General features: G+C 36.9%; 1 protein-coding gene across 1 annotated transcript in view; it reads left to right on the forward strand.

Annotated features, from left to right (window-relative positions):
- The window catches only part of KIF27 (kinesin family member 27), a 93,743-nt gene that overhangs the window by 47,078 nt on the left and 30,629 nt on the right, over positions 1-16,036 (forward strand). The window contains exons 7-11 of the mRNA XM_036261637.1: positions 1,946-2,112; positions 3,794-3,897; positions 6,237-6,392; positions 10,119-10,324; positions 13,563-13,760. Of these exons, the coding sequence (XP_036117530.1) occupies positions 1,946-2,112; positions 3,794-3,897; positions 6,237-6,392; positions 10,119-10,324; positions 13,563-13,760 (831 nt within the window). The remainder of the gene's footprint in view (positions 1-1,945; positions 2,113-3,793; positions 3,898-6,236; positions 6,393-10,118; positions 10,325-13,562; positions 13,761-16,036) is intronic.

Here is a 16,036-nt window from a genome sequence, read left to right on the forward strand (position 1 = left end):
CTGTGCCTAGAGCCACTTAGCAAAAAGTACAGAAAAGGGCTTGCTGAGGCCAGATGATTGTTTGAAAGATTTTAGGAAAATCTGAAGCATAAGCCATGACAGGCAATTTGCATAGAAAAGCCACTGGAAACAGCTTTGGTGGACCTGAAAGTTGGGTGGCCGTGGCCTCAGAGAATCACCAGGTTTGGGCAAATAGTGTGAGTTAGGTTGATGGAGTCTCAGGTGTCACCCGCTGTGGGCTCTGCAGGGGGAGGGCTCATCAAAAGAACAATGACCTCTGCTGCACCTTTCTCTTGGAGAAAGCTGCCCACCAGCTCTTACTCTGATGCTGGACAATTCAGTTCTTCCCCATGTCTCTGGTGCCTTTCAAGCTGCTGACGCTCAGAGGAAATGAGTATGAGTGAATCTGTGCGGGCCCTTTAAAAGGAACTGCCTGGGACTCTAGAAGTACTTCGTCTTGCTCAGCCTCAGTACCCACTGGTTTTTACAGCTAGAAGTTATGTGGTCTTCTCTTCCTGGAATGGGAGGACTGGGATCCCTTGCTCCTCAGGGGAGACCTCTGCAGCCGAGATATCCCTCCCAATTTTTATTTACCATATGTAGGTGTGGGGACCCCCCCCCCCCGCCATTCTGTATCTCTGCCCCTCTTACTAGTCTTAATGTGGCTTCTTCTTTAATTCCCTAGTTGTAGGACTTCCATTCAGCAAGATTTCAGGTGGTTCTGAATGATTGTTGTTCTGTAGTTCAGTTGTAATTTTGATGTTGTGGAGGAGGTGAGTACCGTGTTTCTGTATGCTGCCATCTTAACTGGACATCTCATGTTATAATAATACTTATAATAATTTATAATTTATATTAATAAATTGGATGTCTTTTCTAAGATTTTATTTTTTAACTTTTTTGATAAATTACCCTGAGATTTGGTTACAGAGAAGTGGTGAAAAGAAATATTTGGTAACAGAAACTAGAATAAAAGTATAAAGGCAATTTCTAATTTATTGTTGTTTTCCAAGCTCATTTTTTGAGAACTTATGGTACGTTGCCAATGGAAGTATGTTATAATATATAAAGTTCTCATGCTAGCTCATGATCATATAATCATCCTATGATACATATTAAGTACATTACTTAGAATATTAATTCAGCTATGCCTCTTAAATACATTTCTTTTTTTCGTTGTTGTTGTTCAGATAGAGTGGGAGGGAGAGAGAGGAAGAGAGAGAAACATCGATGTGAAAGGGACACATCGAGTGGTTGCCACCTGCACAGCCCAACCAGGGCCGGGGACAAACTGCAACCAAGGTACATGCCCTTAGTGGGAACTGAACCCGGGTCTCTCTGGACCGCAGGCTGACGCTCTAACCGCTGAGCCAAACCGGCCAGGGCAGTAAACACATTTCAATTTCCAAATTGAGAATATTTTGACTTAGCAGAGGGAGTGGCTCTGGATTTCTTCATTTGGTGGATTTTGACTGGATGCGGATGCAGATCCTCAGCAGCAACACCATAATTCTCCAAGTGTTCAGAACTGGGAAGACTGGTGGGGTGTGCAACAGTTGCCTCCTAGTGCACTGTGTATAGGCTTTGCATTCGTTGGGGAGTGCCTTTGCTATTTAAAGTTGTGATCTTTTCACTCATGCCTCTCTTTGGTTTCATAAAAATGAATCCAAATAGTATTTTCCATGAAGCTGAAGTTTAAGATAGAAAAGCTTTTTAGAAGAGAAAGAATGGTGTAGATTCTGAAAGAAGTATGTGTCCATGAGGCACGATAGTATTGTGAAATGAATTTTAATATTTTTGTGGGGTAATGCATATTTTTAGTGATTGGATATTTTAAGAGAAGTACTCTTAATAACCCCCTTAAGACATTTTGAGTAATAAGATAAAAATAGACATTTAAAAAATCACTTTTTTGTTGTTGTTGGGTGGGGGAATTACTTGTAAGGTCTACACAAGTCCTTCTGTGTACTCTCTGGATCGAGTAGTTGCTGGATTTCGAACACGAAGTCAGATGCTGCTGGGTCACATAGAAGAACAAGATGAAGTCCTCCACTGCCAATTTTCTGATAACAGTGATGAAGAATCAGAAGGCCAAGAGAAATCTGAAATTGGGTATGTTAAATATAAACTGATTTAATAAACATATTATAATTTTATGATGCAATAAATATATACAGATGGAGGTTTTTTCCATTAAAGCGTATCTTTTCCATTTAAATAACAGTAGGTACTTTTTGCTAAATGTGATGTCAACTAATGTATGAAACCAGTGTTTGAACACAGTCATCAGTCTTACAATTGAAAAATAATTTTGCTTTCAGAGCTTTTATAGTTGTTGGATTTTAATTTTCAGAGAGAATGTTTTTGGATTTCCTATTTCTGCTGCCACAGAGGCAACAAACATAATTAGTTTCCCACTAGGCCCAACATAGGTGGGAATATTAGTAAAATTCTGTTTATTTTATATAATTAATTCTTTTAATATTACTGTCACTTTTTCTTTCTTTCTTTCTTTTTCTTTTTTTTTTTTTTTTGGTGAAACGATTGTATTCAAACTTTTCACTTCCATTTGCAGTATCATCATTTTTTAGATCATGAATTTACTATTTCAGCCATTTAACAGAAATCTTCAGAGCCCATTTTCACTTTTGTCCAAATCTTGATAACTGCTATTTATAGTGAGTGTGGCTCAAGGGCAGGGATATAATTAGCATTTCTGGGAAGTGCAAATTGAGCAGAATGCAATATAAAATGCAAGGATATAAGCAGTGAGCATAGTAAGTTTGGGTTTAAAATAAAGTACAAATTGTACCATGTAAATAAGAATGTCTTCTGTGTTCGTTCCTTTTTGGGGGGAATACGATGAAGAAATGAGTTAAATTCTTTAGAAGACTTAACGGTGTTTTATTTATTTATTTATTTATTTCCTCACGCGAGGACATTTTTCCATTTTTTGTTCAGATAGAGTGGGAGGGAGAGAGAGGACCAGAGAGAGAAACATCGATGTGAAAGGGACACATCGAGTGGCTGCCACCTGCACGACCAACCAGGGCCGGGGACAAACTGCAACCGAGGTACATGCCCTTAGCGGGAACCGAACCCGGGTCTCTCTGGACCTCAGGCCGACGCTCTAACCGCTGAGCCAAACTGGCCAGGCCATTTATTTATTTTTTTCAAGCTTCGACTTTCGACATTTTTTTTTTTTTTTTAATTTTTTTAATTTATTTTTTTGTTACAGATGTTTCTTCTTTTTTACCACATTGGCACCCCCCCTCCCACCCCACACCTGCCCCGTCCCCGGCTTTGTTGTCCATGTCTATTGGTTATGTATACATGCATATAAGTTCTGTGGTTTATCTCTTCCCACCCCCCCCACCCCCTCCTCTGACGGATGTCAGTCTGTGCCCTACTTCCATGTTTCTGAGTCTACCGTATTCCTCACTGCTATGTTCATTATATTCCGTATATAAGTGAGATCATGTGGTTCTTGTCTTTTTCTGTTTGGCTTATTTCACTTAGGATAATACTCTCCAGGTCTCTCCATGTCGTCTCAAAGGATAAGAGATCTTTCTTTCTTACAGCTGCATAGTACTCCATTGTGTATATGTACCACTGCCTTTTTATCCATTCTTCTACTGATGGACACTTGGGCTGTTTCCAGATTTTAGCTATTGTAAATAGTGCTGCTATGAACATGGGGGTTACTATTACTTTTGAAGGAAACTAATTTGAGGGCAGATTAGTAAACACTAACAGACAATTTACCTTTGATCCTGATCTTTTTCTTTTTTAGGCATCAAAGTCACTCATGGATTCAAAAGCCAGGCTCTGTTTGTTCTCTTGTTGAATTGAATGATATCCATGATCAAACACAAAAGTCAAGTTTAGAGAATGAAGGTACACAGACTATCTTAAGTAATTTACATCTAATATTTATAAGACACTTCTCTTTTTCTTTAGTCAATAATTTGAGAAACATCTAGGAATTCTCAATGATGGGAACTTGGTAGGAGTGTTTTTTCGGCTGGTAGAACTTTCTTTATGCTCTCTGTTCTACTTCTGATTTTCCATTCTTTTTACTCTTAATAAAATTTCTTTTCCACTGGTTGCAGTTTGTCTCCGGCCCCGGTTGGGGTCGTGTGGGTGGCAACCACTCGATGTTTCTCTCTCTCTTCCTCCCTCTCTCCCTCCCTCACTCCCTCCCGCTCTATCTGAAGGTAAATGTAAAAATGTCCTCAGGTGAGGATAAAAAAAAAAAAATTTTCCACCAATCAGTTTGCTTAGAGTTACAGGCTAAGTCTCTCAGAATGGGGATTTTACTTTCAAACCTAAGTTGGTATGCACTGTAGTCTTGACTACTTTAAAATGCATCTTCTGTAATTTACTAGGTGTGCTTGCTTTCTTGCTTCACTGGCACACGTGCCTACCATTAGTGATGTACCCTTGGCATTGGAGCCAAACTAATCTACGGGTGCTCATAATATTTGAATACACATTATTTGATGCATAACAGTGTAAAATATTTATGTTTCAGAAGTTATAGTAGGAGATGTAAACTCATTTATTTTGGCCTATGATTGGTGAAAACACAAAATATAAGAGGATACAGAATATAAATAACATGATAAATAAGTCCTACACTATGACAATAGCCTTTTTAAAGAGCCTATGCAAAATATCCTTGAGTAAGGATTTAAAAAAATAAATAAATAAAGAGCCTGTGCATGTAATATTTAACAAAAACTGACTTATATGTCACAAATAAACCTGAAATAAATAAAAAAAATATGTAAGTAATATGGGTAAATGATAGTCAAGTTGCCCTTCTTGAACTGTTTGTTACTGCTCTAAAGCCAGGTAAGAATCTTATGCCAGAATGTAAATCGTTGCACTAGCTCTTCACTGAGGAAGTATTACTGTGAAAAAAGAGATCAGCTGAGCCCTGGCCAGTTTGGCTCAGCGGGAGAGTGTTGGCCCTCGGGTTTGATTCTGGTCAAGGGCACGTACCTCGCTTGAGGTTTGTTCCCAGACCCTGGTCGGGGTCGTGGGGGAGGCAACCAGTCTGTGTGTCTCTCACGTCAAGGTTTCTCTCTCTCCCTTTTTCTCCCTCTCCCTTTCACTCTCTCTAAAGATAAATAGAAAAATATCCTCAGGTGAGGATTAAAAAAATAAATAAAATAAATAAATGAATTTAAAAAATCATCTCAACTAAACAGTGACATAATTGATTTCTGTTCTGGTATAAGATAATAACAAATGGTACTAGCCCACATTCTAGTAGTCTGGTATAGACTACATTCTTTGATTACCATAAGACTGGAAGTTAATAGGGCAAAAATTCAACCTTCTACCCACCTGGAGATTTTACACCTTTCTTCTTTCTTTTTTCTTTTTTTTTAATCCTCACCCGAGGATATTTTTTTCCATTGTTTTTTTTAGAGAAAATGGGAGGGAGAGAAGGAGGGGAAGAGAGAGAGAGAGACATCAGTGAGAGAGAGACACATCAATTGGTTATCTCCTGCACATACCCCAACTGGGGTCAGGGATGGAATTTGCAACCCAGGTACGTGCCCTTGACCAAAAATTGAACCCATGACTCTTCAGTTCGCAGGGTAGTGCTCTAATCACGGAGCAACACTGGCCAGGGCACACATTTCTTAAATAACTCAAGTTAAAAACTCAAATCATAGCCCAGCTGTATTGGCTCAGTGGCTGAGCGTCGACCCCATGCACCAAGAGGTTGCCGGTTCCATTCCAGGTCAGGGCACATGCCCAGGTTATGAGTCTGTTCTCCAGTGTGGGACATGCAGGAGGCGACCAATCAATGTTCTCTCTCACTGATGTTTCTCTCTCTCTCTCCCTCTCCCTTCCTCTAGTTCTAAAATTAATAAAGAAAAAAAAAATTGAAAAGGAAAAAAACCCTCAAATTATAGAATATCTAACAGCAATGGAAAACTGTGTCAGAACCTACGGGATGTGACTAAAGCATACACACACACACACACACACACACACACACACTCTTACTGTAAGGTAGAAAACTAAAGTCCCGATTTCTGTGTATTTTTTCCTTTCTTTCCTTCCCTCTCTCTGTCTCTTTCTCTGCTACCCCTAGACTGCTTCTGTGTTCACTTTTCTTTTTTAGCTCTACTTTTATTGAATATAAGCAGATAGTTCTATTTCTCGGTTCTGTTTCTTTTATTTTAAAGATTTTAAATAAATCTTTTATTTTAAAGATTTAAAGGTTGAATGTCTCCAGGAGAGTCAAGAGTTGAATTTGCAAAAATTAAGGAATTCAGAACTCATACTTACTGAAGCTAAACAAAAAATGAGAGAACTTACAATTAACATCAATATGAAGGAAGATCTAATTAAAGAGTTAATGAAAACAGGTAATAGTATCCTTTGAATCTTGCTTGTATAAGAAAGAAAAACTTCTAAAATTGTTTCTGATGTGTAACATTTACTTTCGTTTTTGATGCTCAGGACTATCCACTGTAGCTTGGCGTTTGGTATATCAAGGTGTGTTCTAGAGCCAATATGTGGAGGCTAGTTATTAAAAGTACTTTATTATATTGGGATTCATTAATAAATTGTTCTAACTAGTGTGAAGTCTGTGCTGTGTTGACTTCACAGCACTTATGCTTGTGGCACTTATGCTTTTTGCCACTTTTAAAGAAACATTATACTAGGCATTTGAGATGTTTTATTAACTCATTTTAATAATTACTTATTTTAAATTAACTTTTATTTTCTTGGGTAGTTTATTTTTAACAGTAATCATAAACTTTATATTTTAAATACGATTAATTTTTATTTCTCGAAAGATGTAAGGATTTATTCTTGAGAGCTGTTCTCTTGAGTGATCCATGCTTTTAGCTCTTCCCCTTAGTCTGAAATTTCTGCCAGGTTGGGTGTATGCTTCACATCCTGTCCTCGCCCTCAGCTACATTAGGCTTGCCTACTACTTTGAAATTCAGTTAAGAATAGAAGGAATAAGAGACACTAGCATTTCTTTCCCTCAACTCCAATGAAAAACAACTCTCTGGTCACATTTAGGGGAACTGAAGGAAATACTACCTTTTCTTCAAGCCCAAGGCTATAATCAACCCAGACTACATGAATTATGGTGCCAGCAAAGGGAAACCTGTCTTCCCACTTTCCACTCTTTCTTGCAAACCTTCTTTCTAGCTGATGGTCCTTCTTTCTTAACCACCTCTCCCTGGCTGCTGTCCCAAATTGTTTTCCTTCCTCATTCCTAGTGACGTATGTTCTGGGCATCTTCCCAGCTCCAGAATCCCACTGTCACAGGCAGGATTAGTGCCAGAAAAACTCTTTTAGGAATATCCAGGAACTGATTTAGGGTTTAAATAGCTTCTGTATCCCCAAGATTTTATTGCCTGTGGAAGTTGAGGATATTTACTCTTCTGGTTATCCAACCATGGGATATCTCACTAAACAAGCACACTTTTTAAATTTAGCCTGGGCTACCCATCTTGGTTGCCTTAATATAGAGGATACCTGAACCTACACAGAGAAGGTCCCCTTCTTTTTTTATCCTCACCTGAGGACATTCTTTCGTTTTTTGTTCAGACAGAGTGGGAGGGAGGGAAGGGGAAGAGAGAGAGAGAGAGAGACATCGGCCTGAAAGGACACATCGAGTGGTTGCCACTTGCACAACCCAACCAGGGCCGGGGACAAACTGCAACCGAGGCACATGCCCTTAGCGGGAATCGAACCCGGTCTCTCTGGACCGCAGGCCAACGCTCTAACCACTGAGCCAATCCGGCCAGGGTGAAGGTCCTCTTCTTACTGGTTAGAACCAAGGCAGTTTGGAGCTTTCCTAAGAACTCTGAGAAATGGTGACTAGTGAAAGGGTCATTGTGTACTTACTTTTCAGAGGTGCCTCAATGAAGATTTGTCCCGAATAGCAGCTACTTTAGCCAACACTAACAGTGACTAGACTGTATTTCATCAATTCTAATACACATTTTTCACATTTTAATATCTCTAAAATCAGATGTACCTTACAATCAGTGGCATCTTAGTATATTATCATGTCTGGTTAATTGGCACTATACCATTTTCCTTAGTTCATAAAATAATTGGTGTGTTGAACACATTATGGGGCTTTAGATTCATTTAAATATAGTAGTCATATCTATTTTAAAGTTAGTCAAATTATAGAGTTATAGAGCCAGTGCATTTAGTTCAATAATGCCTTTTTATTAAAAAATTAAGAGATTAACAGTATGAGTGTAACAGGCTGTCCCTGGCGATTATTTGTTCCATGACCTCTGGACTCTTATTTCTCACTGCTGCAAATTTGCTAGTCTTGTTCAGGGACAGTTGACTGTTCAGAACCAATCAAAACCAAGTTTTTAGGTTCAGTATCTGGGCTTAGAATGAAAAGAGATATAGAAGTATCTTATTCTATTTTTCTCTGTGTTCTAAATATTCATAAGAAAAGTATTTTAAAATTGATCTTTAACAAGTTCAGTGGAATGAAAAAGGAGGGGGCCAGCTCTAGATTCAAATATTCTCCTTTTTTAAATGTTTTTATTGCTTTTTTAGAGAGAGAGGAAAGGAGAGATAGAAACATTGATGTGAGAGAAACACATGGATCAGCTGCCTCCTGCACCTCCTCTCTCCCCTCTACTGGGGAATGAGCCCAAAACCCAGGCATGTGCCCGACCAGGAATCAAACCAAGCCTTCTTAGTCCAGGGGACGACACTCAATCCACTGAGTGACACTGGCCGGGTTGGATTAAAAGATTCTTAAGAGACAAAACAATCAGATGTATCATGGACCTTATTTAGGTTCTGATTAAAATAAAATAAACCAATTGTAAAAGACATTTTGAAACAATTGGGGAAGTCTGAATAGGGACTTGTGGCTATTAATATTGTTAGATGTGATAGTGACTTTTTGGTTATTTCCATATTTTGTATAGATGCTTATTGAAGTATGTATAGGTGAGCTATGACATCTGGGATTGCTTAACAATTTTTAAGCAAATTTAAACAAAAGAAAAACATAAATGAAGCAACTGTGGCAAAATCTTGATAACTTTTGAATCTGGGTGATGGGGGTTTGTTATATTATTTCCTTACTTTTGGTATGTTGAAAATTTTTTATAATGGTGAAAAAAAAGAATTCAGAGAGACAGAATATGGGTAGCAGGAAGTTGAAGTGTAGTAAGAATCCAAAGCGTCACACCAAATATCCCTTTTTTTTGTTTGGTTTTGGTTTTTTATCCTCACCCAAGGACATTTTTGCATTTATCTTCAGACAGAGCGGGAGGGAGAGAGGGAGGAAGAGAGAGAGAGAAACATCAACGTGAGAGAAACACATCAAGTGGTTGCCACCCACACGACCCCAACCAGGGCCAGGGACAAACTGCAACCAAGGTACATGCCCTTAGCGGAAATTGAACCCGGGACTCTCGGGTCCGCAGGCCAACGCTCTAACCACTTAGCCAAACCGGCCAGGGCCCAAATAGCCATCAAACTAGAGTTTGATGCCAGCAGAGCTAAACTACATATTCAGGAGTTCAGAACTGTCACACTAAAACACAAAAAAGAACCAATGTGAAGATTAAATGGCACCAGATGGAAAACAGTCTTTAAGGAACTAATTATTAAGAGGCCACGTTGCAAGTTGTGTTTGATGGGGATGGGTGGAGCAGCTGGGTTTTTAATGTGATGCCTTAAATAGTTACACTGCCCAGATGGATTTTTAAGAGTAGAGCATTTTGTTGTCGTTAATCCTCACCTGAGGTTATTTTTTCCATTGATTTTTTTGAGAGAATAGAAGCGAGTGGGGTAGGGAGAGAGAGAGAAACATCAATGTGAGAGAGACAAATCGATTGGTTGCCTCCTGCACGAGCTGACTAGGTGAGGATTGAACCTGCAGCCCAGGTATGTACCCTTGACCAGGAATTGAACCTGCGACCCTTTGGTGCTCGACTGACGCTGTAACCATTGAGCCATGCTGGCCAGAGCAAGAGTAGAGCGTTTTTATGTTTTTGATGTTTTACTTAGTTTTTAAAAATATAGTTTATAATTGTTATTACTATTATTATATAATTGTTATTATTATTATTACTATGGTAAAGGTAATGATGCCAAGTCTGTAAGCAAACAATATTCTCTGAAAGTAAGAAAACTTGCACATGAAGCAGAACAGGCAAAAGTGGAATTAATTGAGACAGAAAAGCAACTACAGGAACTGGAAAACAAAGATCTTTCAGATGTTGCTTTGAAAGTAAAATTACAGAGGGAGTTCCGTAAAAAGATGGATGCTGCAAAGCTGAAAGTCCAGGTAATTTTAAAATGTAATTGAGAAAACCAATTTAAAACTTTCTGCTGTTGAGGATTCTTGTACTTAGTGAGGAAAAAAGTAGGATTTAGTTTATAGCAGCAAGACAAACTGGAATGCAACTTTTCTTTTCCAGAGTGCTGGTAGGTTTATATAATTTTGATCTGGGTAATATATTTCTGCATTCAAGAAGTACATTATTTTAATTAAAAAACCATAAGGTAAGAAATAAAGATAACCACAGAAATAATGTCCTTTTCTAAAGGACAAAAGATTAATGATTAAATAATATATATAAAATATCTGGTACATGTATCTGGCACTTTGTAGATACTCAACAAATAATAACTCAGTTTTCTCAAACCATAACTGATCTGTTGAATAAAGGTTAATACCTTTGAGTACTATATTTTATTCTTAATTTTATAATGCTGGATTAGATATAACCTCAGAAGTAGCTACAGTTAAAAATTCTATGAGAAATACTTCATTACAGAGAGATTTTGTGGTTGGCATTGGTGGTATAGTGGTGAGAATAGCTGCCTTCCAGAGAAATTTTGTATAATGAAGCCATTTTCTTATGCTTTTGGTATGGTCAGAGTGCTGTATTAGTCTAATTATCATGAATTTGCTATGATTCCTTTTCCATTAATTATTCATAATTTATTGCTTTCATATCATTTCCACTATAGGTAGAATAGAATTGTAGGTAACCTGTTCAGAGCATTATTTATTTATTTTTGAAACTGTTCCAGTTATTTTTTTTTTTTTATCCTCACCCAAGGACATTTTTTCATTTTTTTGTTCAGATAGAGTGGGAGGGAGAGAGAGGAAGAGAGAGAGAGAGAAACATCGACATGAAAGGGACACATCGAGTGGCTGCCACCTGCACAACCAACCAGGGCCGGGGACAAACTGCAACCGAGGTACACGCCCTTAGCGGGAACCGAACCCTGGTCTCTCTGAAGCGCCAGTCGATGCTCTAACCACTGAGCAAACTGCCCAGGGCCAGTTATTTTCTTTTTTTAAAAAAATACATTTTTACTTATTAAAAACTTTTTTTCTTCATTGATTTTAGAGAAAGTAGAAGGGAAAGGGAGAGAGAGATAGAAACATCAATGAGCGAGAACATCGATTAGCTGCCTCCTGCATGCCCCCCACTGGGGATCAAGCCCAGAACCTGGGAATGGAACCAGTGACCTCTTGGTGCATGGGTCAGCACTCAACCACTGAGCCACACTGTCTGGGCCCAGTTATTTTCTTTTCGCAAGGTATTTGTTCACTGCATTTCTCCTGTGTGTTGAGTCCTATTCTATGTGGGAATGCAGAGGTGTACAGCAGCCCCAAGGGTTTTCTTATGACATCTCAAGTAGCCTCAAGTCAATACCATGTTTGAACTGACGAAAGGAGGATGTGGTAATTGTATGTATCACACCTTCCACTTTCCTTCAGAATACTGATTTTCACTTAGCAGTTTGAGAGTCTTGGGATCAGTTCTTTTGTACTGCTTGACCCTTTAAATTAAGGCTGTGATGTCTATCAAAGTAATTATTTTAACAAAACATTAGTAGAACAAAACAATTAAGATTTTTCTTTTGGCCCTGGCCAGTTTGGTTCAGTGGTTGGAGCATCAGCCTATGGACCAGAGAGTCCCGGGTTCAGTTACCGCTAGGGGCATGTACCAAAAAAAAGATTTTTCTTTTGTGTTTAAAATTTATTTATAATTTCATAGTTTTATATCCTAGTTTCAATTTTGATTATAATTTTTATACTCAATATCAATAAGTAATAACCAGAATTACTATTTTTCCAAGAAAGTTATATTTATCCTATATATCTACTGTTTAAGCCTTGTTTATAGCCTTAGCAAAGATTATTTTTATATGTTCTATATCTCACACAACTAAAATGGTTGAGTTTAAAAGATTAAATGAAAGATTATTAGCCCTGGCCAGGTAGCTCAGTTGGTTAGAACGTTGTCCTAATACGCCTAGGTTGCAGGTTCAATCTCCGGTCAGGGCAATACAAAAAGGAACCAATGAATACATAAATAAGTGGAATACAAATCATTGCTTCTCTCTCTCCAAAATCAATCAATCAATCAACAAAAAATAAAAATAAATGAAAGATTATTGATATTGTGAATTACCGTGTTCCTTTTGTTTTCCAAGTTGCTTGCTGCATATCCTTTTCTGCTAAGTGTACTGATAAGGAAAGGAAAGAAGACACAGAACTTAAGTTCAAAAGAAACATGTCATATAACAGAGGACTGAAACAAGATTCCCATGTAGTTTTAGGAATTTCTGTGCCTCTGACATATCCATGCACAATTGATAGGGGGGGATGATGGAAATGATGAGGATGGTGATGGGGTGAGGAGGAGGATGATAGTTACCCGTTATTAGTGTCTACAAAGTGCCATATATATACCAGGTGTTTTATATGTGTTGATCATTATTTAGTCCATTGAAGTGTGGTCATTTTTACCCTTTTTGTAAATGAGCAAGCTAATATTTAGAAAGGTAAAATAACTGTTTCAGAGTCACAAAGTTGTAATGACAGTACTAGCTTTCAGTATTCTAAGATATACCACTTTAAATATAGAAATACTAGAGTATTTGCTTGGTTTTTTTTTTGTATAATGAAGTTATTTCAGTTTGTAAAACAAAAATTTCTTTTAATTAAAAAAATTTGAAATCTGTATTCTTTATGTTATTATATATAGTTATATGCTGTATTAATATTTTAATGCTAACTGGTGCACTTTTGAGCATCTGGAATAAGAGTAAAAGATAGTGACGACCTATCTCACTTTTAAATAAGATTTTCAGTACTTATAGTGATGTGGAAAAGACATTAAAATGCTAGTATCATCATTTTGCTCCATCATTGCAATTACTGTCAAAATTAAATATTCTGTTTTATATTATTTTAATTTTTACCATATACATATAATATTTTGTAATTACAGTACTCATTAATAAAAAGCAAAGAGATTAATTTTGTTCTTTTTCGCTATCAACATTAGGAAGTATCATCATTCTTAATATCTAGTGAAAATTATGTTGGTTTCCCAATTGTAAAAGTAGAAATATAGAAAACAATTGTGAGCCTATCAAAAATAAAAAATAAATTAAAATCTAGGCAAAATGCCTACACTTACCATTGAGTGAAAAGTTTGTTTACTTGACATTTATGAGAGATGCAGTTTTTCATTTTGAAATGTTCTATATGATCTCAGGTCTTACAGAAGAAGCAACAAAATAGTAAGAAGTTGGCATCACTTTCGATCCAAAACGAGAAACATGCTAATGAATTAGAGCAGAGTGTAGATCACATGAAATATCAAAAGGTACAGCTGCAAAAAAGACTTCAAGAAGAAAATGAAAAAAGGAAGCAACTGGATACAGAAATTAAGCGGGATCAACAAAAAATCAAAGTAATATTGTCATACTTTCCTGCTAAGCATAATGTGAAATATTAAATGGCTCAGAGCTAAGGAAGCCAAGGTCTTGATTTGACTTCTGAGATATCTAACCTCTCCTTGGCTGCTGTCCTTATTCTCTTTAAAGCTTTGCTCATCTACATAGTAAAACCTATTTATTGAATTCTGAGTACTGTCTTGAAGGCTTTGACTTCACAAAAGAAAGTTCAGTGATAGTTTCTCAAACTAGGGCCTTACCTTAAGTTGCAGCTGTCAAAAACATATAAAGCCAATTTCCTAAATAACATCTGACATTTGAATAGTATTTCCCATTTTCATAGTGCTTAGAAAAGCATTGTCCATGTGGCAGCATAGAAAAAAGTACAAGGTACCAGTTCATTCATAGTGAGCAGAAGAGTGATATCAGATCTGTATGTACAGCAGTTCTATAGAATGGACTGGGATGGGCAGGAACTAGTGGTGTCAGCGTGGGCTCTGGAGCCAGGCTAGCATAGGTTCAAATCCCAGCACTCTCAGTTGCTAGCTGGATCATTTATTGAGAAAATCACTTACCCTCTCTGAGTCTCTTTATTTATATCTATAATGAATGACCTTAATCATACCTGCATCACAGGACTCTTGAAGAAAGAGAATGATCATGATCATAACAACAATAAAAAACACTTATCTAGCACTACATACCAGTCTCTTCTGTTGAAATATTAAGCCAAACCCAAGGCTTGGAACATAATTGGAGATTTCCTAGATACTTAATTTTGGAATATAATCAATTCTCAGACCTTAAAAAAAAAATCATAGAATTTAGTGATGGAAGCGAACTTTAAAAGCATTTAAGCTAAATTACTTATTCTTTTTTTAATGCATTTATTGAGATGTATTTCACATACCATACAATTCATCCATTTAAAGTATATAGTAGGTTTTGGTATATTATAATTAATTTTTATAAGTTGTGGTAAAATGTATATAGCATGAAATATATTATTTTACCCATGTTCAATTGTACAGTTCAGTGGCTTTAATTATACTCACAATGCTGTGCAACCATCACCATCTATTTCCAAAACTTTTTCATCACCCTTAAACAAATACTTTGCCACCATTAATAACTCCCTATCCCCTCCTTCCCCCCAGCCCCTGGTAACAGCTAATCTACTTATATCTCTGAATTTGATATTTCATAAAAGTGGAATCATACACTATATTTGTCCTATGTCTGTCTTATTTCACTTAGCATAATATTTTCAAATTTCATCCACATTGTAGCATGTATCAGAATCTCATTTCTTTTTATGGCTGAGTAATATTCCATTGTATACATATTCCACATTTTGTTTATTCATTTATTGATAGACACTGCATTGTTTTCATCTTTCGCCATTGTGAATAATGCTGTGATAAACAATGGCATACAAGTAATTGTTTTAATCCCTGCTTTCAATTCCTTTGGAATTGAAATACCTAGGAGTGGAATTGCTGGGTCATATGGTAATTCCATATTTAGCCTTTTTGAGGAAGCACTAACTGTTTTCAGTAGAGGCAGCATCATTTTACATTATCACCAGAAATGCATGAAAGTTCCAGTTTCTCCACACATTTGCCAACACTTGTTGTTTTCTGTTGTTGTTTTTTTGTTATAGACACCCAAGTATGTATTTCATTGTGGTTTTGATTTGCACTTCCCAAATGGCTAATGATGTTCAGCATCTTTTCATGTGCTTATTGGCCATTTGTATATCTTCTTTGGAGAAATGTCTATTCAAGTTCTTGGTCTACTTTTTAAAAATTTCTATTCCAACCCTTTTATTTTTATTTATTTCTTAATTGAATTTATTGGGGTGACATTGGTTAATAATATTAGGGTGAAAAAGGTGAAGGGATTAAGCAAAAATAAACAAAACCCTCACAGACACAGATAACAGCATGGTGATTACAAGAGGGAAGGGGGCTGGGGGAGGTAGGAAAGGTAAAAGGGAAATAAATGGTGTAGCAGGAGACTTTGTCTACTTTTTAGTTGGATTGTTTATCTTTTGTTGTTGAGTTGTAGGAGTTCTGTATATATTCTGTACATTAAACTCTATCAGATATATGACTTCCAGTATTTTATCCCATTCTGTAGGTTGTCTTTAAACTTTCTTGATAATATTCTTTAATGCAACAAAGCTTTAATTTTTATGAAGTCCAATTTATTTTTCCTTTCGTAACTTGTACCTCTAGTGTCATTTCTAAGAATCCATTGCCAAATCTAAGATCATGAAGACTTAACCTTA

The sequence above is a fragment of the Molossus molossus genome, unplaced genomic scaffold (assembly GCF_014108415.1).
Source record: "Molossus molossus isolate mMolMol1 unplaced genomic scaffold, mMolMol1.p scaffold_m16_p_14, whole genome shotgun sequence".
Classification (NCBI taxonomy): domain Eukaryota; kingdom Metazoa; phylum Chordata; class Mammalia; order Chiroptera; family Molossidae; genus Molossus; species Molossus molossus.